Consider the following 23,301-nt stretch of genomic DNA (forward strand, 5'->3'; position numbering starts at 1 on the left):
CTTAATTTCATTTTAGTTAGTACAGTTCAGTTCCTAATTTCCTTCTCTTCTAAATAATTTATTTTAATTCAATTCAGTTCAGCTCCTAGTTCAATACAGTTCAGTAAATCAAAATAGGCGCTAAATATGTTAAACGGTTGTAGGTTTATATCTCTATTGTTTGGGTATTTATTACAACAACATTTTTTTTTTTTTACTGTGTTAGGTATTTCACCATGCAAGTTTAAGTTGATACATCATCTTGTAACTTAAGTATAAAATAGTATTGTGCAGCGCAAGCTCTTCCTCTTTTTTTTTTTGTTTATTTAAATGGGCATTTTATAATATTTTGTTTATAGATTCTGCCCCGTTCTTAAAACAATAGTGCATACAATCATTGAGTCAATATATATAGTAATAAAACTAATAATGCAATATGAAGTGAATCTTGTACGAAAGAGAAATCTTAACCCAACACATACAATGGCCCTATTTGTCGATTGGCTGTTGGTTGTTGGCTGTCGGCTGTTTTAGTTGGCTGGTTTGACTAGCTGTTTAGATTGGCTTTTGAGTTGGCTGTTTGACTAATGTTGTAGTGTTTGGTAAATTGGCTATTGGGTGCTAGCTGTTGTTAAACTATATCAACACTAATGAACTAATATAGTACTTTAATATTAATTAAAATAATTAATTATCAATTACTAATCATCATATATTATGACTAATTATTATTAATCAAAAGTTAATTATGTCAACAAGCCAAAAGCCATAAGCCAAAAGCTGCTCCAACTAGCTTTTGGCTTTTGGCTTAAAAGTCAGCTTTTCAGCCAGTTAAAAAAGCCACTAACTAAACATGTTTTTTTGCTGTTTAACTTGAAGAAGCCAAAAGCCAGCTGAAAAGCTGGTTTCCAAACATCCCCAATAGGAATACAAATTAACTCAAACCCAACACAAGAAACACGAACAAAGAACTTCTTTGTTTAAATTGCTAGCTCTACTGTTGAAAGAATGTCGAAGGGGCCAAAAGGTATAGCCTTATTATTTCAAGGTACCAAAAGGAGTGTATTGCGTTAATATGATTTGTCAAACTATCAACTCAGCTAAATGCCTAAAAGTTATTCCATTTGTGTATAATTATATGGAAGAAATATGAATTCGTGGCCATCCTGTTACGTTAACTTTTAATACCATATCAAAAAACCAACAAAACAATATTTAACCTAATTGTTGTAACTTGAAACCTTAAGATTAATTTTATATTCTATCACACTATGTATTGAAGCTTTGAAACACATGGTATACGAGTAATACTATAATGATATCATTATCTCTAACATGGTGGTAGCTTTTTAATCAACAAAAACCCGAATCAAATGGAATTAGAACACAAATTAACTCAAACCCAATCTAATATGAGCATATATGTGACATTTGGTCATAATATGCAATTATAAGATATACTCCGTATAACGTAACATAGAGTATTTTGTATGCTATGAACATAAAGTCAAAAAACTTCAAATTGCTCAAAATTGACATGAAACCAAATACGAACGTAGCTTTGTAGCTCTACGAACTGCGTATCCAAATGAAAGTCGAAATAGGACCAAAGGTAGAGCCCACATTTCTAGTTTATTTCAAAGCACAAAAGTGTACATTCTTCTTCCCTATTACATGCCCGAAAAGATGTGATTTGGTTAGTACAAGTATATCTACAAATGTCACCCAAGAACTCGATTAATACAATACAATCTCCACTTTTGAAGTTTTGATCCTAATTAGTACATTAATTTAATACACATCCCTTAAATCAAGTGGTTAATCCTTATTTTAAACAACCATATCAAGCATGCACGGACTTTTGTATTAATAAAAGTAGTTGTCGCAATAAAATGAAACAAAGTATATTAGTACTAATTAATAGTAATAAGAAAGTTGTTACATTAGGAATATATATTAAACAAATAAAATGGAAGACTTTTATTAATGAAATTATATTGTTGTATTAATGACTTATTCTATGATGGACATATCTTTCGTGGATGATTCCGAAGAATAAACGAAAATGAAAAAGTATGTAGCTTTGCTTCCAATTGCAATTTGCAAAACGACTAAATTTATGTACATTATCACATGGCTAGGCTAGCTAAAGTTGTTCCTTAAGAAAATAATTGATGCAAGTTGACATTTTTATTATTCATACACAAGTGGAGCCATTTCAAGGTGAGGTTGGTTGGAGCAATGATGGAATTGTTGGTTTATTTCTCAACAATGCTTTTGGATGTTAAAGGATTATTGAGATATTATACTATTGCTTTTAATTATGTGTGCTTAAAATAATTTGATGTAATTGAGATATTTTTGAAAAAATTTATTTTTGTATCTCACTTCTTATGTTTAGTCAATTTGTTTGATTGATTGATATTACTTTTACAATGTATGTATGGACTATGGAGTATTTATTATTAGTTCTTTTTTCCGTATTTTATTACTTATTGCTTCATTTGTACTTTTTGTACTATTTATTTGACCTACTTTGACTATTGTTTGTAATTTATAGGTACTCATTGGAATCATCTCAATAAATAGATTACGGAGTATTAATTTTCAATTATCATAATTTATACTTATTGATAATTGAAAAAAATAATTGAACAAAAAAATACATCGACATATGTGCCCGGAAAAAATAGAGCAAGTAATAAAATATGGAGAGAGTAGTTAGTTAAAATGAATAGCGTACATATTAGGGGTGAACGTAGCAGGGTACCCTGTAAAAATATCAGGACCCGGAACCGAAACTTGTTGCAACAGGTTCCTAAAAATAGGAACCGGAACCTGTTGCAACAGGTTCCTAAAAATAGGAACCGGAACCTGTTGCAACAGGTTCCTAAGAATTGAGAACCAGAACCGGAACCTGCAGGTTCCGGTTCCTAAACAGGGTACCCTGTCTGCCAAAGTAAGTTTAATAGTTACTTGATAAATTGTGACAAATTTATTTTTTTTTTTAAATAGATGATCACAATAAAAGCTTACAACTTTAATATAGTACTTCAAATATAACAAACCAACACTAATTGTCTAGAATTTTTAATACCATATAGGTTTCGGTTTCATGTACCCTATAGGAAACTTGTACTAACAGGGTACCCTACATGTTCTAGATCCAAAATTTTATTACCCGGAACCGGAACCTGCGATTCCAAACAGGTTCCGGTTTCATATCAGGGTACCCTGAATTTTTGCTCACCCCTAGTACATATGGTTCTCAAATCACAAACGTTGGTCACTTATTAGTGAATTCCTCTATGTACTTGAATCTTTTTACATAGATGATGGTATTCAATTCCCCTCTCCATTGTCATAATAATATGCAAAGTATTTGGTATTTCCCTCAAAAGGAAGGTCTACTAATGTTATTTTTCTATGATGTAAACTACCATTTTGATAAATGCTAGTATCAACTTCATTATATAACATAATACATAATCAAATTGTTGATGCAAAATCAATACTCAATTACTTTCCCTGTTCTTTTTTACTTGACCTGTTTCTTTTATCACGCTTGCCAATGTAAAAGTTCAACGATTAATAACTTTAATTCTTCATAAGTAAAAATTATAAAAGTTATATATTATGATAGTACTTCTTGAGATGAATTCAAAAATATCCAACAAGAACATTTTTTTCCTTACAAATTATTCTCAAAAGACGGTCAAGAAAGGAGTGGTGAATAGTATAAAAGTCAAAGCGGGTCAAGTAAAAAATAACGGAGAAAGTATATTAATACGCAAGATTAAAAAAAAAAAAGATAATAGTATATATAACATCATATCATCCGACGGAAGTTGGTTATCGATTCACATTGACAAATTAAACTTACTTAATTAGGGCATGTTCTTTTCAGATTATTTTCAGTTCAGTTCAGTGCATTTCAGTTCTTAATTTCCTTCTCTCATAAAATATTCAGTTCAATTCAGATCAGCTCAGTTTAGCCAATCAGAACATATCCTTAGCATATTATCATAGCTTGCTCGCTCGATTAAACTCAAAACTTCTATAGCATATACAATGTATATTGAAACAAGGGTTGCATCACCATCATCAAAGGATCATATTTAGGGAGGAAAAAAAGAGCTAGTTTATATGATCTATGATACTCCGAATATTCAACAATTAATCTTGTATGTACCTAGTAATTTTATTTATGTAGATGCTAAGCTTAAACTTAACAACCACGAAAGCTTAAGTAGCATTTCTTTGAACCTTTGCGATCGAATCATTCATCGTCATGTATGGATTCAACAATTCATCTAGTATATTACTACTCCTTACATATCAAAGTAGACAAGTAGTCATAACACTTATCAATGCATAATGTTTTAGAAGAGTTTATATATGTGTGATATTTAAGTTACATAATGTTATTTTAAGGGGCTTGTGTGTCTGATGGAAAGTTTTAAAACTATATTAGGATAAATTGAGTACTTAATTGACCTAGTTATACAAATTTTTAACGTACTTATCTTTTAGTTTTTAAAATTGCTAACTTTGGAGCATTTTCTTTCTTTTTTAAAAAAATTTAAGATAAGGGAGGATCCCCTCCTATAACAGTAGGGGGGATGAGGAGTTGAACCTAGGCCAGGTCACATCTGAACGACTGAACTCCTCATTTTTCCTTTGTTTAATAACATCCGCTCCAACACCATGAAATTCGCTTATCACACATTATCGTGATTACATTTATTTTGATTATATTCTTCTCAAGTTATTAATGTACTTCATACGTTTCTAAAATAGGAATGAATCAAATTTTGTGCTAAGGATTTGTTCTCTTCATCTTAATTTCAATTCAGTTTAGTTTAATTTAGTTTAATTCCTGATTTCCTTCTCTCATAAACAATTCAGTTCAGTTCAGTAAATCAGATCAAGTCCTTACACACATTTTTATACAATTGGTAGGATTTATATTAAAGGAAAACACAATCATTCAGGATCTTATTGGATTATTATTGTTGTTTTTAGATTCGTCTCAATATGTTATAATTTTAAATTTATAAAATTTTGGTTAATACATATGGTTTAGTTAAAGATATTGATATTCAAACATAAATATAAGTTTTGAATATCAATGCAAAGTCAAATAAAAATGAACAACAAAATGAAACAAGGGAATATTTGACAACTACTCTGTGTATATTTACTGACTTTAGCTTAATCAAAGTGTTATATGTAGATGGTGTATGTTAATTACGGGTATGGGCTGCATTCGTTGCGGGAGAGTGCAAGTCCACCACTTTACAAGATCAAGGAGGTTCCATTTCAAAACCATATGGCAATGAGGGGAGTAGCCCCTTAGCATTATATTGTTGTGGTAATTTTTGAATTCTTTCAATGTGGGGTTCCATTACCACTACACTCCCCCTTTAGTGTTTTTAGTGTGGGACAAGAGAATGCTCACATGTGGGTTGATTCTGGGTTCAACACTCCCCTTCACATGTGAGTTGTCCATAATTTTTGTCCCAATATATTTTAGTCATTAAGGCCTCAATCGTGAGATCGTGAACCTAGCTGGCTCTGATACCATGTTAAATACAAGTCTAACCGGAAGAGTGTAAGTCCACTACTTTTTAAGACCAATGAGATTACACTTCAAAACCATATGACAATGAGGGCAGTAACCTCTTATTATTATATTGTGGTGGTAACTCTTAAATTATTTCAGTTTGAGATTCCATTATCACTACACTCCTCCTTTAGTGTTTAAGTGTGAGACAAAAGAATGCTCACACAAGGGTTTGTTCCTGGACTCAACAATGTAAAAGTCAAACAAATATAGCAATTTAACAATAGGAGGAAAAAAACTCCATAAAACAATACTCTAACCTTTTAATTTTGTTCCTCGGCTATTTCCAATGTAAAGGTCATGTGCAAAATCTTTAATTGCGAAGCATGTGTTTGCAAAACTGCAAAAGTAATACGGAGTAAGATGTTGACATTTTTAAAAACACTTGTTGAAACAAATATTTCTTACCATGTTTGCAAAAGTTTCGCTCTTCAACTTAAAATATAGACAAATAATTATATGAATAGAATAATAAATGATTTAAGGAAACCACATAAATCGGGTAAACAACAACATGGTGCAATAGCGAATGGGAACGGATGAACGGAATGGGAACACGAGGAACGAAGGAAGTACTCCGTACATAAGCACAAATTCACTATCCATACAAATTCACTATCCATACATTATACATTGTACGTGAATTACACTACTTCCTCGGGTAACCCGTAACCTTAGATCCGGGATGGGAATATGAAAATGGAATAATAATGAATAAAATGAAATATTACCTCCGGCTCAAATTACTAGTAAATTTAAAATATTTTAAATCTCACAAATAATACTCCAAAATTATAAGTAATTTGAATCGTGTAATAAAAATATACTCCGTATACCTTATTACAAAACCTTGATAATAACAAATGAAAAATGATCCAACAAAAATTTATATGACCAAACATTAAGCACATGGACTAGGTCCAAAAGAAACCAAATTTCACGGATCATAATCACTATTGTCTCCATTATTGCTAGCAATTCCAATAAATTTATACTTTTTCTAGGCTGTCTATTCTGTATTTAGACCAGAGTATCTCATTTAAAGATTTTCATGATTTTTGGGAACAAAAACAAGCTAACTGCAGACAAACTCATTATGCCCACATCACAATTAGTCTTAATTTTTCATTTTTATAAATTTAATTATGATTAGATTACAAAAATATGCTAGCTCATGCTTGTAGACTTGTCCATTTCGAATCTCTAAATTATTTGTTTATGTAATTGTGATTAAACTTATCCTAATTTATTCAATTAATTATTGCTTTTATTAGTGGTTTAATTATGACACAACGCACTACGTCGACAACTTTTGATGCGCAGTTGTTGATAATTTAATACTCCGTACTCTGTATTTAATAAACTTTGTCCAAGAAAAACTATTTAACAATAATTTTTTGATTTGAAATTTTCAAGAGGGATTATTTTATCAAAGATTAGCAAAAGTCAAGAGATTTGATTGGAGGATTAGTTTATCTACAATTAATACTGTGGAAAATAGTTATTCTACAATAGTATACTCAACAATAAAATGAAAGAAGCATAAAATAATTTATATAATCATTTGACAACTTTTCTTCACATAATTTTCAAGAAACGTTAACCAAAAATATTACACCATCCAGACATCTTGCTCGATCCCTCTCGAGCCGGTCTGCCTTCCCATCACTATTAAAATTTTTATATAAGGCTTTCTTTTAACACTAAGCCAAAAAAAAAAAAATTAAAAAAAAAAAAAGAAAAAAGAAAATTAAGAACAAGTTTTACATTTGACACAAGTTGTGCAAACATTCAACATCATAAAAATATCTTCAAGTTCTATTCTTGCACTTCTCAACCGCCCTTGGTGCTGCAATTAAGCAAGAAATTAAGTTAATGATTGTTAATTATACACCAAAAATCTTAAGTCATATATTTATCTGAAATTATCAATCAAGTTATTAACAAGTTTTTCAGGAACAAACCTAGTCCAATGGCTTCTGATCCCTTCATTATACGAAGACGTTTGCATGATCCGACGAACATCCTGTTGTACACGAAGATGATCAATTAGTCATTACGCCTTGTATTTAAATGTAAAATTAATTACAGTAACACCACGTGACAATACTATCTCGTGCAAATGAACCTCTAACCAAACAAGTAAAAATATTGTGGATAAAGCTTGAGGAACTTACTCCCATGGAACATCGCCGACAAGCATCCAATCACCATCTTTATCTTCATAAGTAGGGACGTAATCAGAACCATTTAGAAGATCAATCAATTTGCTTTCATTCATGAAATCCTTCATTCCATTTGATCCGCAATTACCTTCATTAATTTACCCATTTTACATAATTAGCTCAATTGTATCACATCATAGCTATATAAAATTATAACCAAAGTCTATATTAATCATAAAGATTAGTGGTTAAAAAGTATTATACCTATTGTAAAGGAGCTGAACATTTTGCCTAAGGCATCAGAAAGTTCTTGATAACTCTTGTATAATTTCAAGTCCACCTTACGTAGGTAAGGTGCACCGTCCATGCTAACCTTCACAAACGCGGCACTAGTGGCAGCGTTGTTAGAAGATTTCTGGTCAGCTTGCTCATCTGAGCTCTTCTTTTGAGTCGTGGCTACGATGTTCTTCCTGAACGCACGAACGGGTGGCCAACCTACAACTTGTGTCCTGAATAAGAAGAAAATTTGGATGATTAATTACTTGTATTATGCTTGTTTACTTGATTAGACTAGACCACTTTGATTTTCTTCGTTAGAATTAGAAAAATAAACAAGTTTTTGACTAAAACAAGGTTTTGGTACGCCTAATTTCATTGTCGAAACCAAACATTGACCAAATTTAATTAGGTTTTTTCCTCTCGTAACACGTTTGAATATACGAGTAGTTGCAAAATTGACGATTGTTTCATGCTTTGAGGTCGTAATTCAAGTACAAATATTAATTTACTATGTTCCCTAACAATAGACCAAGCTTAGAAAATCAATATTTGACCATTAATAGTCAAGGTAAATGTTTACCTAATACGGAGTAATAATTTTATCAAAAACTAAAAGAAATTCGTTATGCACCGCCCATACGTCATATGATTGATCCTTTTGTTCTATTGTCTCTCAATTCATTCATTTTCCAAAACAAGATCTTGAATCCTTGTAAGACGAATTGATAATCCGATTTTTTCGAGTTAATATCCGATCAAGTCTCGGAAGTAAAACAGTTTCACACCAACTTATTACGAGACATTAAAAGTTACCCGAACCAACTTATAGACATTAAAAGTTACCCGAGTAAAGAACCTCGACATCCTAACTACCTAGAGATTTACATTTACCCCAAGTTAAACCCAACATTCAACAGACAGAATCCAACAGAATCAAGCAATAAAAAGAAGAGCAGTAAAACAGTAAATCTAACACGGTAAAAAAAAATCCGCACGGGTAGAAGGGGACCAAACTTTATAACAACAGATGTAAAGCATTAAAACCAAACTTTTAAAAGTTGAATAAAAAAAAAAAAGGACGTGTTTGGTGGGTAAATAAAAATTAAAAAAATAAAAATAAAGAAAAGAAAAGAAAAGAAAAAGGCAAAGATTCCAAATGTTGGGTGTAATTTAGTGCTTGAATAGCCGACAGCAAATGAGACCTTTGATAGACGGAATTGTCATTTTCCCTAATAAACAACAAGACGCAACACTAACAGACGAATTTCTGACTCTTTTTTCTTTTCTTTTTTATAATTTTATTTATTTATTTTTTGGGTTAGCAAAGTCGTCTTCTTTCTTTGTGCATGTGTGTAAAAAATAACAGTCTCGTGTTTAACCGTCTACTAACTCACCCACACGTGGCTCCTACCAAAGTCACACTTTTTTTACCTAACTTTTCCATCCTTTCTTCACAAACTTTGGCTAATCTTAGATTAGAGATTCATGAATTTTGCATGTTTATTTTGTTGCAAAATTATATTTCTCACAATTTCAAGATTTCTACCACTTTTAAGATAAGATTCTCCATCTTTTTTCCATAAATTATAATCTTTGAGGATTATTGGTAAAGATCTATACACTGATACACAATAGCCTAATGAATATAATTGACACTCGAAACATTAACCAACTAAACTAGTTTACATCCAAATCCCGATTCATGTGTAGGACGGAATAACTCTGCCAACTAACCAACCAAACTAGTTTATATCTAAAGCCTTAATTTGTTAAATTTCTTTACCATATACTTTATTTTACGAAATTAAATGTACCAAAACTATAAAAATAAAAAAATAAAAATAAAAAAATAAATAAATAAGAATAAGAAAACTTACTTAGCAGCAGGGGGTTTAGCAGGATCAGCAGCGGTAGAAGTAGTCTTAGCACTAACATCAGCACTAACTTTATCCTTTAACTTTTGATCACCTTGTTCCGCCTTGGTATCCTTTACTGAGGCGGAAGAAGTGGTGGTGGAGGTGGTGGTTGTGGTAGTGGTCTTACTCGAAGTCGAAAGATTAAGCTTCAAATCAACATTGGAGTCAACTTCAGTCTCACAAAATCCTCTTTTACCATTATTATTCTTTGCTAGCTGATCCGCTAGTTGTTCACAAGATCCACCGGGAAGTCCGAGCCCGAGTCCGAGTCCGAGTCCGAGTCTAAGCTCCGTCTCCTCGAAATTAATCGTACTGTACTTGTCTCTTTCAGTACTCAACATCTTGATGATCTGATCTCACCTTTTTACAAATCAAACAAATCAAATGAATGATTTTCCAAAGTGTGAGAATTTCGGTTTATGAATTAATATATTTTTTTTTTTTTTTTTTAAATTTGATGATTTTTGTTGTTTGGTTGAAGAGAGAGAAAAAAGAAGAAGGGTTGGGTGTGAGTGAAGAGGAGTGATAATATAAGGAAATTGGGAAACAAGAAGGGGACTAGCAAAATGATTAAGATGATGACACGTGTTGTAATGGATTAAATGGACGGTTGTCCTGAAATTAGTGAGGAAAATGACGTAAACAATGATGTCAAATATAATAATATTTTATTATTAATTTTAAAAAAGTGCGGAAGAGAAGGAGAGGTGTTTGGGGTAGTGGACAATGCATATTGCATTTGGCTAGTTGGCTTTTTGTTTGCCATTAACCTACACTATTTGATGCTTTAAGGAAACCTCCATATTTTGATTTATTTTAATTATTAATCTTGCTTAAGCATTTTTTAAATTTTAATTTAATATAATTTTTTTGGGGGGTTTGCTTCAAGATTGTTAGCCAATTAGAGAGCACAAGGTAAAGTGGAGGATAAGATTAGTTTTTTTCTCGAGATGTGATGAGTTTAACAATATTGTATACGGTACATGAATTTATATTTAATGGTTTGATTGCGGTAAGCTACGAGCTACTCCCTCCATCTTAGAGTCTATTCTGATTTATTGAAATGAGCTGAACTGAATTAATTGGAGCTGAACTTAACCGAATAGAACTGAATTGAATTATTTATGAAGAAAAAAAGAAATTAGGAACTGAACTGAACTAAACTAAACTAATTGGAGCTGAAGTGAACTGAAGTTAAGCGGAAGAGAACAAGCCCTTAGTTTAGTTTCTTTACCTTACTTTAATTTATCTCCTCTATACTATAGTAACAAGTCTTTTAGTGATTGTATTGCTCGATATCCATATCCATGAGAAATAAATGTTTTTAAGAAGTAAAAAAAATGTTGATTCACACACCGTACAAAAAAGGTCTGTAATTAATTCAAAATGTCAATTGCCTATGTGAATGTCTTCCATGGTTTGTCAAATTTCTCAATGGAGATTAGAATTTCATAACTAAATGATGATCAACCGAATAGTTTCTTGTATAACCTATGAAAAATATTGTTTCCAAATCCTATGTTCAGACAAAAGACAAAATTAGATAAATTTCTTTCTAAATTTGAGCTCCATAAGACCATAACTAACTAAAATTTGTAACAGTTACACTCACTCTGTTTCTGAAATTTCTACGCACTTTATAGTTACACAGTCTCCAATGTGCATATTTAACCACTAATATCTTTAACTATGCAAAACTGAAACTTATAAAAAGTTGATATTTGAAAATTTTATACTAAAACGAATCTAATAAGATCTCGCATGGGTTTTTTTTTCTTCTTTTTGTACAATTCATAAAATATGTTCAAAGTTATTTTATTTTGACAAAATGAATAGTAGGTAAGTTGAACTTTTTTTTTTTGTTTTTTTTTTTTGGAAGGGAAGGTAAGTTGAACTTTCAGAATTGTATGGAGTAAGGTCTGTTCACATTTACTTAAGTTCAGTTCAGTTCAGCTCTAATAAGTTCAGTTTAGCTCCAATCAGTTCAGTCTAGCTCAGCTCTTAATTTTTTCTCTCTCATAAAATATTCATTTCAGCTCAATTCAGTTCAGTTCCAATCAGTTCAGTTCAGCTCCAATCAGTTCAGTTCAACTCAATTCAATAAATGTTTATAGGCCCTTAGTATCATTTTGATAGTACACATATATATTTTGTAGTTTATTCACCAAGTTACTTATTTTCCAATAAAATTTATTCTTTGGGGAATTTACTTTAATGTCATGCATGTGAAATATTAGTGTGACCAAATCAATTAAGACCATTTTTTTTTTTTTTTTCACGGGAATTAAGACCTAATTCTAAGTTAGCAAATTACACTGAAGTAGCTAGTTTTATAGCATTGATACTTCCATTAGGATAAGGATAAGCACTTAGGGACAATAATAACATTATTACCTTTTTAGTTTGGATTTGAGCGGCCATGTTCCTCAATTTTGTAGCAACTAATACAATTGGACACATCTTGATAGGATGAATTGATATAGATTTATATTTAATACAGGCAACTTTCATTTTAAAATGCATTGTATGGGGTGATGTCAGTGTAAAATATACTTGGTATCCTTTTGTGAGTGTGAAACAAAAAATTCACAATTTTCTTTAATGGAAAGTCCCTGAAAAAAGGGATGCTAAAAGAGTTTTAAGCCCCCAATTCAACAATTCCTAATACTTCCCCTAATCTCATATTACAATTGACACTTATCAAAGTATATTAGTGAGTTATTTAATTATCAATTACATAATACTTCTTTTACTATCATTAAATTGCAACATTTTAAATAAATTATATTCATTGAAACTAAAATAATAGATATTACTAATTAAATAAGGCCGGGGACTAGCTAAAATAACTATATTTATTGAAACTGAATTTTACTAATTAAATGAATGCTAAACATATTATTTTAAGATAGAAGAGAATAAAGCCAAAACTTAATTTTGTTGAATTTAGCTATTGCTGGTGAAACTTTGTTCTTGAAATTTTGGTATTGATGTACTTTTTTTGGATTAATTTCACTTAATTTGATAAATTTTATTTTTTACTCCGTACTCTATATTTAACTAACTTAACCTATTTTTATTAAAGCTTATTTTGATAAGATGAAGAAAACATATATGTTTCAAGAATTAAATGAGCAAATGATTTTGGATGTACAGTACACCTGATATACGTAACAAGTTTTGAATTTTTAGTGTTGCTTTGTTATTTTGCAAAATATTTTTTTGGATTAATATGTGTATTAAGTTCAAGAGAAGCTACTACTGATGAAAATAAATGTTGAGCACATATACTTGTTACAAAAACAAGATACTCTCTCCGTATTTTTTAAGTGTTACAGTTTGACCGGCACATACTTTTAAGCAATTTGATTGACTTAAATAAGATAAGAGGTAAGTGGGGTAGTTGGAGTATTAAAAAATTGTAAAAGTTTGATAGTGGGGTTAATAATTTATTGAAAAGTAATGAATATGAGAGGAAAGATATAATAATAAAAAAAAAATGGGTTTGAGCAGGGACCATAAGAGAATAGAGATATAATATTCTAATGTAGCTTTTTGCCAAAAAAAAGGAAGTGTAACAATTATTAAAACACGGCCGGATTTGGTTCGTATAACACTTATTAAAACACGGAGGGAGTAGATAAACATTTACTTCCTTAATCAATTCATAAATTAAGTATAATGAAATTAAAGACATAAAGGGAAAAAATACAACTTTTTTTTTTTTACAAGTACAAGAGATAATACAAATAACTTTAATACATATTAAGTAATTGACTTGTTAGAGATTCCAAATTTTCAATATTAAATTGATATCATTTATAAAATGATCGCAATATAGGAAAAGTAATAATGCATAATAACCGTAGATCAAATATCATCCAAACCAACCATAAAAAAGGTAATAATCTATTTGTTTATCGATAAATTTAGTTAGCCAATTAAGAGATATGTTATTATTATAGAATTAGTTAAGCTTCATTTCCAAATGGCAAATGCTAATTATCATCAAATTGACCTCTTTTCATATGCTATGCGATAGACACGCAGATTCTTTTCACTCATTGCAAACACTAATCATGTTTAGAACCCAACCCACAACGTGTCACTTATTAATTGGGCAGTCGTAGACCCAAATTTACTTTATAATGTTTTTTATTTTATTTTTTTCTGAAAAAAAAAAGTGGGAACCACCAATAGAAATGGTTAAGGCGCGTAGGGACAGGTCAACTCAAGGAGGGACAAACCATGAGCGGGAGATTCATTGGCAGAGAGGGTGTGTGGGACCCAAAATAAGGGGTAATTTTGGAATTTCACATATGACATTCTGGCATGCTGCCTATCTCCCATCCTTCTCCATGTGCATAATTACCCCCACTATCGATATGGAGTATACTTCGTATTGTAAACCATATCTTAATTCCTAATTACAAGTATTATCCTTGAAATTTGAAACAATCACATAATAATAATATTATTAACAACACTAATAATAATAATAATAGGAAAAAAATTAGTTTACTTTTTTTGGGTTCTTATTTGGTTTTGGGTTGTATGCCTTTTCTTTGGCAATGCCAGTCTGGAGTATGCTAAGGCATATTGTCTTTTGTCTTGAAAGTTTATGTGCACTTTTGAGGTGGTATTGTGGACATATATGAGGCATCATTACATGGCAATTCCACTTTTTAAGACATCTCAATCTAAATTTCTATGAAAGAAAGAAAAAAAAAACACACACACACAATTACAACCTCCTTCTAAGTGCCGACTCTAATTCAGTTTGTTCTTCACATGGACCATAGTTCATGCAATATATATAGTATCTAGAAATGAATTATCAACTATTTCCGATCATTTATCACCATATTTTTGGGGATGAGGAGTGAATTTGAAGCTATGTCGATGCAATTTTTCTTATCTTTTACGGAATAAGTTTAGAGTGTGTACAATGAGGGAGCTTTGTAAACAAACCTAGTTTCATCGCCACTTGTGACATTTTGGCTTAGTTATTCAAGATTTTACAATTGAGGGTCTGTTATGATTTCTGAACTAAACTAAACTGAATTGAATTGAACTGATTGGAGCTGAATTGAACTGAATCGATTAGAGCTAAACTGAACTGAACTGAACTGAACCAAATAAAGTTAACATGAATTGTTTATGAGAGAAGGAAATAAAGAACTGAAATGAACTTAACTGATTGTAACTGAACTGAACTGAAGCTGAAAAGAATAGCTCCTGAGACTTGAGAGAAGGGCTGCCTAAAATTTTCTTATACATACTTGGCCTCCCCACTACAATAACTAATATGTGTAATTTATTTTTAAGTTCAGAAATTTCACCACTAAGGGTCTGTTCTGATTTACTAAACTGAATTGAGCTGAACTGTTTAAGAAATAAGGAAATTAGAAACTGAACTGAACTGAAATTAAGCTGAAGAGAACATGCCCTAAAGCTTTCAAATATTAATGGTAGTTAGTTTAATCTTTTAGAATGATATACTTCATGGTCTTCATCCATTTTATAATAATTGCAACATTTTCCTAAAATATAAATATCACAATACTTGCACCACAATATTAAAAAGTTTTCATTAGTTAAAGTCATACTATTATCTTTAATTAAGTTAAATGTAGTCCATAAGCCCTTACATATATATGTGATAGGTTTCAAAAAAAAAAAAAAAAAAAAAAAAAAAAACACTTATGTATGTGTGATAAACCATTTCATAAAGAGGTTTGATTTCAGCATCTATCACATTGGGAGTTATTTATAATTTTGATTTTAACTATATTGTTTAAATTTTAGTTTATCTTACTACCTTTAAAAGACCCAATTTTTTTTGATTCTGCTACCATTTAATGTTTTTTGTTAGGGTTTCGTTAGTGTCAACGTTTAAAATATATATTTTTTTCCCCTCCATTTGTGTTCCAAAAGTTGTTCAGTTAAGGTTTTGGGATCACTTTGACTGTTAAGGCTCCAAATTGTGGTTGAAATTGTGCATAAAAAAGACAAATATCTTGTTTTGCGTATAAAAAAGGGAGAATTCAAGTTAATCTCTGAGATTGACATGAAAAGTTAATCTCCTCTCACAGTATATTGTTTTACTTTTATTTTTAAAATAATAAAGGTGAAATTATAAAATGGCACGAAAATATATGCATAAAGTTGTGAAAGGAGATTAACTTGGAATGTTAATCTCGGAGATTAACTAGGGCTCCCTCTATAAAAAAAATATCTCGATTTTCATACTAATATATTTTAATTTTTAGACACGCAAAACTTGACACTTACGTTGTTTTTTTTGCAATTTCGACCTCAAATTGGATATTGAACACTTTAGAGCCAAAATAACCAAAAATCTTAACGGAACAACTTTCGTTACGCAAATTGAGAAAAAAATTGCTTGTAACCTTAGAAGAATGCTCGCTGGCGACCTTATAAGAGCTGCGACGCTCAGGCCATCGGCGGTAGGGGAAAAGTACGGAGGTGGGTTGTGCTCTGTTTGAGGAGAGAAGGCAGAGCCTTTCGAATAGAGTTATTTGAGTTTGTATTTACTAAAAGACATACATAACTATTTGAAGTGCATCTACAATACTAAAATTGTACAAGTACTAACAAAATCATAATACAGGAGTGGTTCTTGTTAAATCGTGGAAAATTGCCAATAATATTAGGGGCTCGCTAACATATGCGTAAAAAATCTCGCGCCTATCCTTTCCTCTTTAGTATTCGCTCCTCTTTTCTAGGGTATCTCAAAAATCTTGGTTGTTTAGGCCGAAAATAGTCTAATTTTTTCGAAAAGTAGACTATTTCTGACCCTTTTCCCTTAATTTTTTTGGTTTTGCAATAGGTTTCAATAAATCTATACATGTAGTGTAGATTTTCGTCCGTATCCCTATGGTAGAGTCGTTAAATTTTGTTAGTTTAGTTGTTTATTGTTTATGTTTAGGGTTTTTTTTTTTGTGTTAGAGTTTATAAAAAAGGTAATCATCTTTTGCCCTATTGTTAGTTTGTTGTTAAAGATTTGTTCAAGATCGCAACAGTTGTCAAGTTTTCAAAGCGTTCAAGAGAATCAGATCTAAATCATTTTTACGGCTACGAAAAATTGTTAGATTGTCTCTCTGAAAATAAAGGTTGTATGTTCCAGCGTTGTGTGCGAGAGATGTTCCACAGTGCAAGATCTTTTCAACGATCGTAGCTTTGATGAAGGAAACCTTAATTTGATTCAATTTTATGTATTTGTTGATTTAGATTTTATTTGTAGATGTAGGATGCCTTTTTATTAATGAATTTATTTGTTTCAAAAAACAAAAAACAAAAACAAAACAAAATCATAATATATAAATACATCTAATTGATACACTAGTAGAAAAAGGAAAATGCCCACCGTTTTGAACCGTTGGGCATTTAAGGGGTGGCAATACTATGTTGAAAAGCCACCGGTTCAAAACCAGTGGCAATACATATTTTTATCGGTGGCAATAATGCTACCTATTTTTTTTTTTTTTTTTTTTTTTGGGATTTGCTATAATTTAATTGTTACAGGGAGGTGATATTCTCTGAAAAGCAGTTTTATCATTTAGGTGCTTTCTTGGGTGTTATTGGTCAGTTCTTCTCATGTTTATATGTGAAGCGTTTATCATATGCTTTTTTTTTTCTTTTTTCTTTCTGTTTAGTCACATTATATTAAACAGTAAATTGTTATTGTAATACAAAAAAAATAAAAATATTATAATTCGACAATGAAATTCAACGGTAAATTGTTATGTATATAAAAATAAAATAAAATTACAACATTAAAAAATGTATTCCAAAATCAAAGTCTTGAATCCTTGTTGCATCAATTAACCCCTGCATCAATTAAAACCCAGAAATTAATAAAACTCACAAAAAAAAAAAAAAAAAAAAAAAAAAAAAAAAAAAAAACAGTAAACTCATGCATGTACCATAAACCCAGAAAATTCACGAACTCAAAATAATAAAATCAACAAAATCAATCGGAAAATCAACAAAATCAAGCAGAAAATCAAGACTAAAATCCACAATATATAAATTAAATCTATAAAACCCACCACCGGTTTTTAAAATTTCGAAAATGTTATAAAATTAAATAGAAGGAGGAGGAATTAGAGAGAGAATAGATCAGTCTATATATATATATATATATATATATATATATATATATATATATATATATATATATATATATATATATATATATATATAACTAGGGTTTGCTTAGATAACAATATACCTTAGTTCTAGAACATTCCGAAATGATAAAGGAGGATAATGGATATCCATACAATATTTCATAACACTCCCCCTTGGATGTCCATTATCGAAGATTGTGCCTCGTTAAAACCTTATTAGGAAAAACCCTGTGGGATAAAAACCTAATGAAGGAAAAAGAGTACAACAATTTTCATTAAAATTCTATACCAACTTAGTATATAAATTTGGTAAAATATCTCTTTTATAGGGGCGTCTAATTCTATACCAACTTAGTATATAAATTTGCATTAAAATTCATTTCATTGGGAGGATCACAATCAAAATTTATCTCTTCTGGAGAACAATTTCAATAAAGAATCATTTATTCATTAACTTTATATTTCATGTGTATTTATTATTAAATTTTCAATAATATTTTCTCTTCTGGAGATCAATGTCAATGGGGAGGCATATGTTGTGCAGTTGTACGTTTTTCTTTCTTCTCCTATTTCATATGTGCTGACATATAATAGCCCCAATCAAAAGAATTGTTATACAAGCATAGATCACTTGCTTGTAATTCTACTAGGTGGTGATCTTCTGGATCATTAAAGCTTTAAATAATGTATTTGGTGAGCTTCTGGTTCTCTAATAGTTTACAATAATATATATGTTATTTTGGTGAACTTCTGGTCACCCATTACTCCTTTTTATAACCTATTAACTCTTGAAATTTTCATCAATACAAATTAGTATGAATCACAATCCAAATATATATAGCTCAATCTCAATGTTATGTCTTGCCATTCAATTCATTTCATACATCTAACATTGAGAGAGCGTCAGCACAGTATCAAACGAAACTTCAGGTTTCCATAACGGGTAATTATTAAACCCGGATGGCCTAATTTAATTATCACATCCAGTCACTTCTCTAAATTTGAACTCTGGTCAGTTTTCAACACTAGTGATCACTTTATTAAACTTACTATATGCATGGCCATAAATGTGATGTGATATTAGAACACCAACATGTGTTTCTTTATACAATTGGCAAGACAATCAATTAATATTTTATCCAATAATTACTCATACTCCACTAGAGCATTGATTGTAATCTTGATACATGCTAACCTTGTTGGACAACATTTTATACTCTTCTGGAGTACTTTATATAATCATATCACATTTAATGTATTAAAAATGATCTCTTCATGAGATACATAAAATGTGTCACTTTTTCAAATTTGTCATTGTCAATTAGTGCTCCTTTCCTCTTTCAAGGATTCTTATCGTTGTAACATTTTGCATTACTACACTTCAGGTGTGCTAGTTCAATAACAATTGATCTTGTCCAACTAGGACATCAACTTAATATGTACATTTATAGCTAGTATATAAGTAATGACATTTATTCATATTCATCTTCAGGATGATATCTTTCTAAATATTTGATTATCATGTGGTCACCTCTATTAAATAAATTATTGATATTTAGGCTAGTGTATCTGTGTATGTACCAAACTGACCATTAACATATTTAATTATTCATGTGCAAGGATTACATAAAAACAATGGAATAAACACTGTCTCCCCCTAATCCTTGCATATGGGGGTATAAACTAGTCCAACAATCTTCATATTCATTCTCTTCTCAAGCCATAAATTCTTTTAACAATGCATGTATCAAACATAATAAAATTATTCTTATAAACTCTTACTCGTAACTCTTGCCCAATTTTATTAACTTTATATTAAATCTTCTCAAAATTAAAGTATGGGCATGATGCATGAATACATTTTTCAACTAAGAAACTCATAATGTCATACCTAGTTTCTTTAGCTCATAATTAACATTGTTTTTTGCTTAAATAGATATTCTTATAAACTTTTCATATAATAAAAAAAAATTATGATGTAAACATACTTGTATCCTATTAATCACACAAATTCCTATTCACTTCTGGGAGTGAGTAAGTCAAGTAATATATCAATCATCAATTCTCACCTTAAGTTCGGTATTCAGATAGAATATTATACAAATCTTTTGTATATTTATTCTCATGCTTTAGAAACTAATATTTTTCTTCTCCGATTTTCATATTATTTTACTCATCATTCCGATAATTCAACTTTACGTTGGCATATAACACCATATATAATTAAATTCAATCACACATAAATCAATATTTTAGCATTTGTGTCGTGTTGCATGACTTGCATCTATATCATATTACCGGAAAACTATACTTGAGATATTAATCACAAGATTTATTAAGGTCATACATTAAACTTATAAAGCACATAATTTAGCATATACATCACCCACAATTTTACAGATCATATGCCATACGTGTAACACTTTAGAGAAATTAATTCATCATAGTTGGAAACTCCACATCACGTGCGTATATCATATGGGAATAAACATGGCTCTTATCATGGTTTCAGGAAATGACAACTTACTTCATGGGTGAAAGCTTATGATACGCTAAATTGCTCAAATAGATCTTCTAATTCAATATAACAAATATTCACAAAACATTCATAAAAATTTCAAGACATGAAATCTAAATTCTCATTCATATATACCACATAGAGTAGTATACTAGTGCGTACATATTAGACTTGGTTCTACCTTCCTGATTAAATTAGTCTCTTGCCATATCATACCTTTTGGTTCTTCTTAGAGACACGTAGAAATAACTAGTATCATCTAGAAAATATTAACTTGGCACATTCTCCATGATCAACAATTACATAGTCTAGGTCTAAAGATCAGGGTGGAAGTTTAACAACTTGAATCATTCAAACCAAACAAACAATCCATGATCAATCAAGACAAATAATAAGGTCCATAATCAAACATACTTTATCAATGGACACAATTGTTAGTAGAGATAATAAACATGTAATAAGTAACTAAGCAAATACTACAAGAAAATAAACTCCCATAGAAAGCTCCTTAATTAGTGAGTCTTATTAACTCATTAGTTAGTATGACTAACCAACCCCGCATTGCAATACATTACATTATCATAATAAAAATGATATAAAATAAAACACATCAGAAATTTTGCTCAATAATTAATTTCCCTGGCGGAAATCGATCAGATATATGAGACACATATTAATCAAATACGGAGTACCTTAACAGTTGTTGATTTCTCATGGGTGTATTACAAAGCAATTTAACATGATATATAACCTAATGCCAATAGGAAGTACTATATTTTATCGATCCAAGAAGCAATATATATATATAAGAAATATTTCTTTCATATATAAAGGCATAAAGTATGAAATCATATAGCCAAATTAATAAAATTAAACAAACAATCATCATCAGAGGACAATCGAAAAGAGTAATTTTTTTTTTTCTTTTAGTATGAGCACAATACATAATGATAGATCAATATATATATACCAAAGGTACAACAATGATAAAATAATAACCAGAATACTCCATGTCAAAAATAAACTTCATCAAAATTATGAATTAGAATATATCCAACAGTACGATTATTTACATGCTGATTTGTAAAAGTGTGTAATATTATTTACCTAATAATTTGATAATAACAAAGTATAGACATACCTTTGATTGTCATTTGAGATCAGTCAATTTATGAAGCTTTGATTGCTATTGAAAACAATGTAGAGTTATGGTGCTGATAACGTGTTATAAAATTAAATAGAAGGAGGAGGAATTAGAGAGAGAATAGATCAGTCTATATTATTCCATAGAGAGGATATATATATATATATATATATATATATATATATATATATATATATATATATATATATATATATATATATATATATATATATATATACATACAATATAACTAGGGTTTGCTTAGATAACAATATACCCTAGTTCTAGAACATTCCGAAATGATAAAGGAGGATAATGGATATCCATACAATATTTCATAACAGAAAAGCAATTAACCCCAAAATTTTCGAAATCAATTAAACTCAGATACCCAGAAAAATCAATTTTGAAAATCAATTAAACGCAAAAAATTTCAAAAGCACCCCCAGAAAATTCCAAAATCAATTAAACCCATCAATTTCGAAGAATATTACAACATTCAAACCCAAAAAAATCAAGGCATTTAACATAAATAATTAAACCCAGAAACCCTAACCTTGAATAATTAAACCCAGAAATATGCACTAACCTCGAATTTGACATGAAAAATAAGCGGAGGATGTTGTTGTTGATGTCGGACTTGGGTGGCAGCGGTGGTTAGTGGCGGTGTTGGTGGTTTTAGGTGGGTGGTGTTTTTAGGTGGGTGGTCAGTACGTAGTCGTTAGAGGTGAGAGAAGGAGAGAGAAGAGAGAAGGAGAGACGAGAGAGAGGCGAGATAAGAGGACGGCGGCGGCGGTGGTGGTGGTGATGAGACGAGAGAGCATAGGAAAGAGCAGGAGAGAGAGGGAGGAGAGGAGAGGAGAGGAGAGGAGAGGAGAGAGAGGGAGGGAGGTTGGTGGGTGAATAAGGGTAGGGTTAGGGTTTATATATGGGGGCTTTTTTTTTTTAATGAAATGCCACCGGTTTGGTTCAAATCGGTGGGAATAATGTTTTTTCCCACCGGTTTGGTTTGAACCGGTGGCAAAAACCACCACTCAAAATCAAGGCATTTTGTTAATGAGGCACTTGCAGTTACAAGAGAGGATAAAATGTTTAGAGATTATGCTAAAATTGGGAAAGAAGAAGAAAAGAGGAAGTTAGGGAAAAGAAAGGAAAGAGATGGTAGTGAAGATGGTTGTGTTCGTAGGTGTATTGGTGTAAAAGATGTCACCAAAAAGGAAAAGGATGTTGTTGGCAAATCTTTGAATTCGGAGGAGGGTAAAGTCAACCCTATCAATCAAGAGCGAAGGCCCAACATTATTGATAACAATTCTGATCTGAAGTCAACTTCAGAAACAAAAAACCCAAATCTTACAGGGTCAAGTTATCGGTTTTGTAACCGAAAACGTATTGATTCCTACTTGCATCTCACTCCAACAATGTATGGAGCGATTTCTAAAGGACGGACACTACACTACTATTGCTCTTCCAAGAAGTATTTTATTAGCATCCGAGTACTCGATCCTCCAAAGAAGATGG

The 23,301-nt window shown here is 30.8% G+C and overlaps 1 protein-coding gene and 1 long non-coding RNA gene across 2 annotated transcripts; both read right to left on the minus strand.

Annotated features, from left to right (window-relative positions):
• Positions 1 to 7,137: 7,137 nt before the first annotated feature.
• LOC145628909 (auxin-responsive protein IAA16-like) lies at positions 7,138 to 10,455 on the minus strand. The gene is made up of 5 exons (XM_081681339.1): positions 9,927 to 10,455; positions 8,035 to 8,279; positions 7,783 to 7,918; positions 7,570 to 7,631; positions 7,138 to 7,454 (listed from the first exon to the last, which is right to left on the minus strand). Exons 1-5 carry the CDS (start codon positions 10,304 to 10,306, stop codon positions 7,417 to 7,419), a joined length of 861 nt encoding a protein of 286 aa, XP_081537465.1. The 5' UTR covers positions 10,307 to 10,455; the 3' UTR covers positions 7,138 to 7,416.
• A 7,261-nt stretch (positions 10,456 to 17,716) lies between these two features.
• On the minus strand, positions 17,717 to 22,649 carry LOC145626677 (uncharacterized). Its single transcript, XR_014111055.1, has 2 exons — positions 22,373 to 22,649; positions 17,717 to 17,819 (listed from the first exon to the last, which is right to left on the minus strand). It is a non-coding gene; the product is annotated as an uncharacterized LOC145626677 (long non-coding RNA).
• Positions 22,650 to 23,301: the final 652 nt, after the last annotated feature.

Source organism: Chenopodium album, chromosome 4, assembly GCF_948465745.1.
Source record: "Chenopodium album chromosome 4, dcCheAlbu1.1, whole genome shotgun sequence".
Taxonomy (NCBI): Eukaryota; Viridiplantae; Streptophyta; class Magnoliopsida; order Caryophyllales; family Amaranthaceae; genus Chenopodium; species Chenopodium album.